The 10,960-nt window shown below is 48.2% G+C and overlaps 1 protein-coding gene across 1 annotated transcript in view; it reads left to right on the top strand.

Annotated features, from left to right (window-relative positions):
- SLC7A10 (solute carrier family 7 member 10) overlaps positions 1-10,960 on the top strand; it is a 19,608-nt gene that overhangs the window by 6,065 nt on the left and 2,583 nt on the right. Inside the window, exons 3-9 of the mRNA XM_018570750.1 lie at positions 675-826; positions 2,110-2,235; positions 3,427-3,580; positions 4,824-4,947; positions 6,012-6,115; positions 8,786-8,882; positions 10,814-10,957. Coding sequence (XP_018426252.1) covers positions 675-826; positions 2,110-2,235; positions 3,427-3,580; positions 4,824-4,947; positions 6,012-6,115; positions 8,786-8,882; positions 10,814-10,957 — 901 coding nt within the window. The remainder of the gene's footprint in view (positions 1-674; positions 827-2,109; positions 2,236-3,426; positions 3,581-4,823; positions 4,948-6,011; positions 6,116-8,785; positions 8,883-10,813; positions 10,958-10,960) is intronic.

Raw genomic sequence — 10,960 nt, 5'->3', positions numbered from 1 at the left:
ACTGCCCCGCCCCCCCCTGCTGGTAACTTGCCTATCTCTTAGCCGTAGCTCCTGCCCTGTGATGTAAGTTCTGGATGGTAGAGGCCCATTCCTGAGAGATTTATGCCCATATCTTACACAAACACTGAACGCTGACCGATCAAACTTCATATAATGTGGTGGGATTCAGAGCCAATAAAAACGGTAACCGCATAGATACCACGCCACCTGTTCTTATTTCATTCTCATCAATTTCTGTCCCCTGACAGGAAGTGAGGGAAATCTCCCCCAAGAGTACACAGACAGCAAACCTTCCCAAACCTTCCATAATAAAATAAATGTTGTAGAAAGTTGTGTTATTGTAACTTTTATATATTGTTTCATTTATTGGCTCTGTTACATTGTCATTAACTGCTTATTTGGCCTGGGGGGGGTGATGAATAAAGTGATACACTTACCCTATTCTTCACTCTTCCACTGTTATATGCTCCAGGTTGTGGCCAGGCCCTTAGGTTTAGCTTTAAGAGGACACGCCCCTGAGGTACAGACAGGTAACTCTCTAGACCATAAATAAGTCCTGGCCCCTCCCACCTATCAGCACACACACCCTGTGAGTCTTGCTTGCTGTGCTTGCTGTGTGACAATGTCCTGAGTGGAATCCTCCCGTCCTGAATCTCCTCCGCTGTCTCTTGCAGGTTCCTGCTTCTATGGAGCGCCGTTCTCATTATGTACCCCACCAGCCTGGCAGTCATTACACTGACATTCTCCAACTACGTCCTACAGCCTGTGTTCCCGGACTGCATACCGCCGTATGACGCCACCAGGACCCTCTCACTGGTCTGTCTGTGTAAGTTTCTCAGGCGCATTGCTATGAGCAGGTTAAAGTAAAAAAAAATGGCCACTGCTTGATTCTGGCTGCTGACAGAGATTCTACAATATGGGGCCCTTCAGTCCAATTCGCTGCAGTAATGCACACATGTGAAATGTGTGGTGACGCATGTTTTCCAAAGTTCCACAAAACAGGCAAAATGGACAAGGCCTCTGGATGCAAGCAGCTTGCAATTTAGGCTGAGGTCGAGGCAGGCAGCAGGCAGAGGTCGAGGCAGGCAGCAGGCAGAGGTCAAGGCAGGCAATAGTATTCAAAGTCCAGGCAGAGCTCAAGGCAGCAGGCAAGACGAGTCAAAGACTAGGCAGAGGTCAAGGCAGGCAATGGTAGTCAAAGTTCAGGCAGAGGTCAAGGCAGGCAGCAAATCGGAGTAACAAAGACCTAGGCAGAGTCTGAGGCAGGCAGCAGGCAAGACTAGTCAAAGACCAGGCATAGGTCAAGGCAGGCAGAAGGCAAGTGTAGTCAACATCAATGCTCAATGTTAGCAATAACCATGCACAGGTCAAGTAAGGCAGCAGACAAGACTAGACAAAAACCAGACAGGGTTCGAAGCAGGCAATAGTAGTCAAAGTTCATGCAGAGGTCAAGGAAGGCAGCAGGAAAGACCAGGCAGAGTTCGAACCAGGCAATAGTAAACAAAGCTCAGGCATAGGTCAAGGCAAGCATTAAGAGGCCAATAAGAGGAGCAAAAAACAGGCAAAGGTCAAGGAAGGCAGCAGGCAAGACTAGTCAAAGACCAGGCAGGGTTCGAGGCAGGTAATAGTAGTCAAAGTCCAGGCAGAGGTCAAGGCAGGCGGCAGACAAGAGTAGGAACAAGCAGGGTTGGCAACATGGGCAGAAGAAAGGGGCAAAGTCGAGGTCAGGTAATCAGGGGTCAACAACAGCCAAGGCATAATGTTATTCTCATTAACAAGGTAGCCAATCACGGCACAGAAGTGGAAGTACTGGTCACCATCAGGGAGAGAGTTTAAATACCCTCCTTGGCCTATGTGCACATCCAGCACACATGTGCCAACCAATCATTGCCAAAAGTCCACAATGTGGTGTGCAAATGACACATCACACACAGACATGACAGACCCGGCCCTTGAAGATACAGATGCAGATCCTAAAGGTATTGTGACACCACGTGGTCCCTTCTCAGGAATATATATTTACATTGCTTCCCGGATGAATAATTAGGCTCCTCCTATCTGTTCTGATGCCCATGCACTCTGTCCTGCACCTTCTCTTTTTCCCTGCAGTGCTGCTGACATGGGTGAACAGCTCCAGCGTCCGGTGGGCCACGCGGATCCAGGACATCTTCACGGCTGGGAAGCTCTTGGCCTTGGGCCTCATCATAGTAGTCGGCTTGATGCAAATATTTCAAGGTACCAATTATGTCATTGCTGTCCTAGAATCCATAATAACGGTAATAAAAAATGGGCTTTCTCGAAATGATAATGTGCTACGGATTTTTATTGGAGTCACAAAATTCCAACCTGAAAGGTTCCCCTTCCCCTAGGCAGTGAAGTTGGACCTGTAGATCCGGGAGTTGGTGAACCCACATTTCCTCCAGATTCCTTTCGTTCCGAATCCAAATTCGGATGAATTTTTCGAAATTCGGACACATCCGAATTTCCGAAAAGCCCAATGCACCCGAATGTGTCCGAATCCGAATTTCCATTTCCGAATTTTGGATCCCGTCTAAATTAAAACTGAATCTGACATGTGACTTTTCTGGCCAATCAGATGTGTTTTTTGGTTTAATACATCCGAATGGGTCTGAACACAAATTTTCGTTACGGCAACATGGGAGCCCTATACAGTCTATACATATATTACTAAAGCCGAGGCAACCCGACCCGGATGGCATTCGGGATCCGAATTTCCGAATTGCATTCGGGAGCTCCCAAAGGCCATTCGGGTCTGGGTGCCATATACATATATTACTAAAGCTGAGACTCCCTCTCCTGGCTCCCTCTCCTCGCTCTCCTCTATATTTCTCCAAAAAAAAAATTGACTTGCTCAGCGCCAGAGTGTTCGGGTTTAACTTGAAGAAAAGGTGGCAACCCTATGTCCGCCATCTACTAGACATGTGCCATTCGTTTCGTTCCGAATTGAAATTCGGAGATTCGGATGTATCCGAATCTCCGAATTACAGATATAACGAATGCAAACGAATCCGAATTTCCGATTCGTTTTTTTGGACGAACATTCGTTGCAGCAAAGTGACATTTGAGAACAAAAAATACTTTTTTCCCCCTCTTAAATGTCACTTTGCTGCAACAAATGAACGAAACGAATTAGAAACGAAATTCCGTACGGATTTCGTCCGAATCCGAATTCCAAAACGAATTGACTTTCGGACCCGAATTCCGAAAAAGGAAATAAAGCAAAATCCGAATCGAAACGATTTTTTTGCTGGTGCACATGTCTAGCATCTACCCAGTGACAGATCAGTTTTGGATGGACTGATCCTTTAAATGTATACATGTATAAAAGATTATTGTTTGAAAGAAATACAAATAACTGAGATGCATTCATGAGGCTGATATATGTTTTGTTTTTTTTGTTAACAGGAAACTATGAACAGTTAAAACCAAGCAATGCATTCAATTTTTGGATGACCCCCACAGTGGGGCAGTTGGCATTGGCCTTCTTACAAGGCTCTTTTGCATTCAGCGGCTGGAACTTTCTGAATTATGTCACGGAAGAACTGGTCGATCCCAGGAGGTAACTTGTAGCCGGATCCTCCATTGTGTATTAATCAGTTCTAGAGGGAGCAGACCTTCATACGGCTCTCAGCATATGCCGCCTGTTCAACACAATATGGGCAAAAGTCTGTGGTGGACCCTCCTCCAAATGATTGAGTTCAGGTCCTTTCAGTGAAGGGTACTGTTATGGCCTCATTCGCACGAGAAAAGGCCGGCGCGTACAGCTCCGTGCTGCGTGCACGGCCGTATCGGGCCGCTCCCGGGAAGGGCAGGTGCTGCGTGTGATTAGTACGCAGCCCCGGTCCTTCTTTATGGGACTACGTGGCCGTACGCCACCCTACGTTCACCCGCCCTGCACGTCGGGGCGGGTGTCCGTACTCGTACGCTGACAGGATGGATCCTGTCTGCGTCCGAGCCGGGACACCCGCACCCGTACGGACCTGCACTTGGGGTGAACTAGGGGGGCGTATGGCTGCGTACTCCATTAGAGAAGGACAGGGGCTGCGTACTAATCACACACAGCACCTGCCCTTCCCGGGAGCGGCCCGATACGGCCGTGCACGCAGCACAGAGCTGTACGGGCCGGCCGATTCTCGTGTGAATGAGGACTAAAGCTAAGTCCATTGTAGATCCCTGTGCCCTTCCAACCTTGTTGGAACAGTTTGGTGAAGGCCCGTTTCTGTTCCACCATGACTGTCCCCTGTGTACAAAGCCAGTTCCATAAAAACATGGTTGGACCAGTCTGGTGTGGAGGAACTCGAGCGTCCTTCAGAGTCCTCAACCCTACTGAACACCTTTGGGATGAATTGGAATGCTGATTGTGAGCCCGGTCTTCTCATCCAACATCAGTACCTGACCAGTGGAGGCTGTTATAGCCATAAAGAGAGGCCAACCCCATATTAATGTCCGTGGTTTTGGAATGAGATGCTCATACAAGGGTGATGGCTCATACAAACTATAGGACATATTGCGTATTTTAGGTCACACCTTTAACTGAGCTCCACCTAAACTACAACTAGGTCATTTTATGGAACTCTTAGAACCCCTATAAGGTTTTTATTGCCTTAAAAAAAGTCTAATGAGAACACCAGACTAAGAATGAAAATAATAAGGGGGCCTCCAGATAACCGCCAACTCCAACGGCACAGCAGGCCCATTGGTTCACCCTTCGGCCTTGCAGCCCTGAGGTCCTGAGTTTGGATTGTGAGCTCTGATGACACGATACATATACAAGAGTTTGATACATTGTTTCTGTTTCCCAGGAATCTACCTCGCGCCATATTTATCTCCATCCCCCTGGTGACCTTTGTCTACACGTTCACCAACATCGCTTATTTCACGGCTATGACGCCGGAGGAGCTCATGTCGTCCAACGCTGTCGCTGTCGTAAGTAACATTACCCTCCCCCCACACATCCTCCCTGAGTCAGGATCCAGCCACAGTGGGCCTCAGTTATCAAAGTATCCACAACTAGAACTGTCTGTGCTGCCCTTGCCAAGCAACCAAATTGTCCTTTCATTATCCTAGTACAGCATCAGGGGAGCCCCTCATAATGGGCACAGTGGGTGCTCAGACCCAGGAACTCAGCACAGGGATGGTGGGAGCCCCTCATAATGGGCACAGCGGGTGCTCAGACCCAGGAACTCAGCACAGGGATGGTGGGAGACCCTCATAATGGGCACAGCGGGTGTACAGACCCGGGAACTCAGCACAGGGATGGTGGGAGCTCCTCATAATGGGCACAGCAGGTGTACAGAGCCGGGAACTGAGCACAGGGATGGTGAGAGCTCCTCATAATGGGCACAGCAGGTGTACAGACCCGGGAACTCAGCACAGGGATGGTGGGAGCTCCTCATAATGGGCACAGCACGTGTACAGACCCGGGAACTCAGCACAGGGATGGTGGGAGCTCCTCATAATGGGCACAGCACGTGTACAGACCCGGGAACTCAGCACAGGGATGGTGGGAGCTCCTCATAATGGGCACAGCACGTGTACAGACCCGGGAACTCAGCACAGGGATGGTGGGAGCTCCTCATAATGGGCACAGCACGTGTACAGACCCGGGAACTCAGCACAGGGATGGTGGGAGCTCCTCATAATGGGCACAGCACGTGTACAGACCCGGGAACTCAGCACAGGGATGGTGGGAGCTCCTCATAATGGGCACAGCACGTGTACAGACCCGGGAACTCAGCACAGGGATGGTGGGAGCTCCTCATAATGGGCACAGCACGTGTACAGACCCGGGAACTCAGCTCCGAAACCCCACCCATAGAGAGACAGAAGAAACTGTCAGGATGTTAAACTCTCCAGTGAGTATCAGTTTGTGTGTAGTGGCCCTTTAAGTCCAGTCCGTGGCCCCTCCAGGATAAGCGAGGCCCAGTGTGAGCTGTGTGCATTGTGTCTTTCTGCCGATATCTCAGCCTCTCCTCCTTCTGTTGCTTTAGACGTTTGGTGAAAAGCTACTGGGATATTTTTCCTGGATCATGCCAGTTTCAGTGGCACTGTCCACATTCGGAGGGATTAACGGATACCTCTTTACCTCATCCAGGTCCGAGGGAGTATGATCTAACCCCCGTAGTTGTAGCCTCTAACTCCCTTTCCCCACCAATCAACGGACAGATCATTCTAACGACCGTAACTGCTTCCTGTGTTATTATTGATTTTAGAGACGCAAAATTTGCGCATTTTACGCCCGCGTCACGATCAGATGGGGCCGTATGTGACCATTTACAACCTTTAATCAAATTCCACCCGCTCTATCCAAAATTACAAAATTTGTCTGGACTTCAACTTTAAACCTTTTACAGCAGTATCACCGCGAAGGTTTAATGTTTTTATTTGTATAGTAAGTGGCGACAAGGTTCACTGTAAGGTTGGCTTGTCGGGTGTGCGAGTTCAAATGTAACAGTTTTTTACACATTTTTGGCATAAAGTGGGAGGGGTTAGAACTCCCGTCAGATTTATATTGCTCAGTATTTTCACGATGGTGAGGAGCACTCGGGTAAATAGCATATTCTATAGAAATTATCTATCTATCTATCTATCTATCTATCTATCTATCTATCTATCTATCATCTATCTATCTATCTATCTATCTATCTATCTTTCCATATCTATCTATCTATCATCTATCTATCTATCTATCTATCTATCTATCTATCTATCATCTATCTATCATCTATCTATCATCTATCTATCATCTATCTATCTCTATCTATCTATCTATCTAACTATCTATCTATCTATCTATTATCTATCTATCTATCTATCTATCTATCTATCTATCTATCTATCTATCTATCTATCTATCTATCTATCTATCTATCTATCTATCTATCTATCTATCTATCTATCTATCTATCTATCTATCTATCTATCTATCTATCTATCTATATCTATCATTCGTACGCCATTCAAAATTGTGCGGCCTTAAAAACCAGAATCCACACCAGCAAGTGCACCTTATGGGGAACAGTGATCGCCTGGGTTCTGATATCAAGAGCGAGCAACAGAGAAAGAACTCCTGGGGAAGGCCTTATACACGCAGGCTGCTTGTAATACGTCCTTTGAAGAGAACCTGTCATAATCTTGATGCTGAACTCCAGTTAGATATACAAAGGTTAATATACAGCTCTGTGCTGATTAATACATCATTACATTTATTTCTTTAAATACAAGCAGTGTAAGGACCTGAATCTGACCTGGCATCACTGTACAGCAGGGCTGGAGTGTGAGAGCAAGAAGCAGTACAAGAAGCCAATCAGTTCATGAGGAGGAGCGTGCTGGCAGGAGGAGAAAGCAGAGACGCAGAGATGAGCTCATCACTGCTTTGCTTCTCCTTTCTCTGTCTAGTCTCTAGTGACACCGCCCTAGTGGAAGAGGGTTGAATGATGCTAGCCATCAGACCGAGGACATCCAATGGCAGATGACATGCATTTGGATGCCCTGTGCCGAATCTGAATTTTGTTGGGACCAAAGGCTGTTCCTCCCTTCTATCCAGTGGGGTCCCTAGCCTATTTGCCCCCTAAGGTGTGGGGGGGAGGGGGGTCACGCAATCAGAGCAGCAGGTGGTGGTAGAGGACAGACCGCCACCAGACATGAAAATGACCCCACCCTCTGCGGGCTCTGCATCTCCCCTCCCAGCTTTTAGCAACCTGGGATGCTCTGGCCAGCGTCCCGCCCAGCTCCTAGCAACCAGTGACATTACTGGTTGCCAGGAGCGGGTTGGGTTCCCGGTTGCTAAGAACAGGGGGGGGGGAGATGTGTAGGGTCCTATCTCCCCACTGTTAGCTATCTGGGCCCCTCTGCCTGCCCCCTCCCCATGTGACCCAAAGAGATCTGCTTCTGCTGTTACCTGGGCCCCCTTTAGCTTGACTCTCAGTCCCAATTTTTAAAACGTTCCCACAACCAATCAACGTTTTCAGGAGATATTCTTCCATGTACCTAGCAGCACTTCCTGAAAGTGGGCAATGCCATAACTATGTGCATTGGTGCCCCCATAGCAATCCATTTGGGGGCCCTCTTGTCTCTGTAATCTCGATCTCAATGGCGATTCTTCTTATGATAAAGAATCATTTTTGTATCATTTGTATGGAAGATATCAAATTCCAAACATTCATTTAATCCAAAACCGTTTCTCTTATGTTGCTGCTCCCTATTTAAATCCCTGTGTAGCCAGACAGCTTGGGGCCCGTCTGCACTTCCGGGCCCCATAGCTGCCACTTGGTTTGTCTTTGGTGCAAGATAGGGGTCCAGGCTCAGCCAAGAAGACGAGGATATGACAGGTTCACTTTAAACTTGGCAAATAAAATCCAACCTATTCAGCATTGCTACAATTAGCTACACTGGACCTAAAGCGGCAAATTGTGATCTTCCGATGAAACTTCCTTTTATTTCCCGGTGTTGTAAGTGTTGCAATAAAACGCTGATAAATGTGTGATCAGGCATAGAGCTTAAACGCCAATACACAACACAATCGTCTTTGCAAATTTTGTAGCGCATGCAGCAAAGGCCTGTGTGTATAAGAGTTCATAGAAGGGGGGGTGGGCAGCGCATGGGACCTAAAGACGGGAAATTAAACTCTTCGGTGGAATCTTGGTGAGCTATGCCAGGCCAAGTAGATGGCTGAGCTCCATGGATCCCACCAACAGATGAACTTCAGATCTGGGTGGAGTGACCCTTGACCCTCATTGACTCCTATGTTCCTTCATTTCTACAGGTTGTGCTTCTCTGGAGCTCGCGAAGGCCACCTGCCCAGCTTACTGGCCATGATCCATTTTAAATATTGCACCCCGGTGCCAGCTCTGCTCGTGTGTGTAAGTGGCAGACGTTACTCTTTATGGTTCTTGGGGTTTTAGGTTGGTGGAATATAGATGAGGACAAATCACTTGTTTGGCGTTCCGATGGGTACGAAGTGCCGTGTACAATTGTTTTCCTGTACTGCCCTCTGCTGGCGGAAAAGATAAGGACGACGCAGGCGATTTATAAAAATATGATTTGGGGATCCAAAATGTTTATTATTATTATTATTATTATTGTACAGGATTTATATAGCGCCAACAGTTTCCGTAGCACTTTACAACATATGGGGGTATAAAAATGTATTAAGTTACTCAAAGTTACCCATTTGGCCATCAGCAAAATTTGGTGGAAATCTTCAATTTCGCTCACTGAGCTGCTAATGTGAAATTGTGTCTGTGCCCGCCCCACTGTAAGATTATTATCAGTCAGAGGGAGGCGTGTCATGTCTGTGCCCGCCCCGCTGTAAGATTATTGGCAGTCAGAGGGAGGCATGGTGTGTCTGTGCCCGCCCCACTGTAAGATTATTGGCAGTCAGAGGGAGGCATGGTGTGTCTGTGCCCGCCCCACTGTAAGATTATTATCAGTCAGAGGGAGGCGTGTCATGTCTGTGCCCGCCCCGCTGTAAGATTATTGGCAGTCAGAGGGAGGCATGGTGTGTCTGTGCCCGCCCCACTGTAAGATTATTATCAGTCAGAGGGAGGCGTGTCATGTCTGTGCCCGCCCCGCTGTAAGATTATTGGCAGTCAGAGGGAGGCATGGTGTGTCTGTGCCCGCCCCACTGTAAGATTATTATCAGTCAGAGGGAGGCGTGTCATGTCTGTGCCCGCCCCGCTGTAAGATTATTGGCAGTCAGAGGGAGGCGTGTCATGCCTGTGCCCGCCCTGCTGTAAGATTATTAGCAGTCAGAGGGAGGCGTGTTATGTCTGTGCCCGTCCTGCTGTAAGATTATTAGCAGTCAGAGGGAGGCGTGGTGTGTCTGTGCCCGCCCTGCTCTAAGATTATTGGTAGTCAGAGAGAGGCGTGTTATGTCTGTGCCCGCCCTGCTCTAAGATTATTGGTAGTCAGAGAGAGGCGTGTTATGTCTGTGCCCGCCCTGCTCTAAGATTATTGGTAGTCAGAGAGAGGCGTGTTATGTCTGTGCCCGCCCTGCTCTAAGATTATTGGTAGTCAGAGAGAGGCGTGTTATGTCTGTGCCCGCCCTGCTCTAAGATTATTGGTAGTCAGAGGGAGGCGTGTTATGTCTGTTCCCGCCCCACTGTAAGATTATTGGCAGTCAGAGGGAGGTATGGTGTGTCTGTGCCCACCCCACTGTAAGATTATTGGCAGTCAGAGGGAGGCGTGTTATGTCTGTTCCTGCCCCACTGTAAGATTATTGGCAGTCAGAGGGAGGCGTGTTATGTCTGTTCCTGCCCCACTGTAAGATTATTGGCAGTCAGAGGGAGGCGTGTTATGTCTGTTCCTGCCCCACTGTAAGATTATTGGCAGTCAGAGGGAGGTATGGTGTGTCTGTGCCCACCCCACTGTAAGATTATTAGCAGTCAGAGGGAGGCGTGTCATGTCTGTGCCCGCCCTGCTGTAAGATTATTGGCAGTCAGAGGAGGCTTGTTATGTCTGTGCCCACCCCACTGTAAGATTATTGGCAGCCAGAGAGAGGCGTGTTATGTCTGTGCCCGCCCCACTGTAAGATTATTGGTAGTCAGAGAGAGACGTGTTATGTCTGTTCCCGCCCCACTGTAAGATTATTGGCAGCCAGAGAGAGGCGTGTTATGTCTGTGCCCGCCCTGCTGTAAGATTATTGGTAGTCAGAGGGAGGCGTGTTTTGTCTGTGCCCGCCCTGCTGTAACATTATTGGTAGTCAGAGGGAGGCGAGTTGCACTATGTCATGAGGTCAGTTTCGACAAATCAGGAGAATTCATACCCTTAATGCCGATGTTCTGTCTTTCAGTGCGGGACGACGATTATCATCATGCTGGTCGGGGATACCTACACCTTAATAAACTATGTGTCCTTCATTAACTACCTTTGTTACGGAGTAACAATAATGGGGCTGATTGTCCTTCGCTACAAGAAGCCTAACATGTTCCGTCCCATT

This window comes from Nanorana parkeri, unplaced genomic scaffold (assembly GCF_000935625.1).
Source record: "Nanorana parkeri isolate BGI_ZX_2015 unplaced genomic scaffold, ASM93562v1 scaffold1590, whole genome shotgun sequence".
NCBI classification, from domain to species: domain Eukaryota; kingdom Metazoa; phylum Chordata; class Amphibia; order Anura; family Dicroglossidae; genus Nanorana; species Nanorana parkeri.
This window is presented reverse-complemented; position numbering and strand designations above follow the sequence as displayed.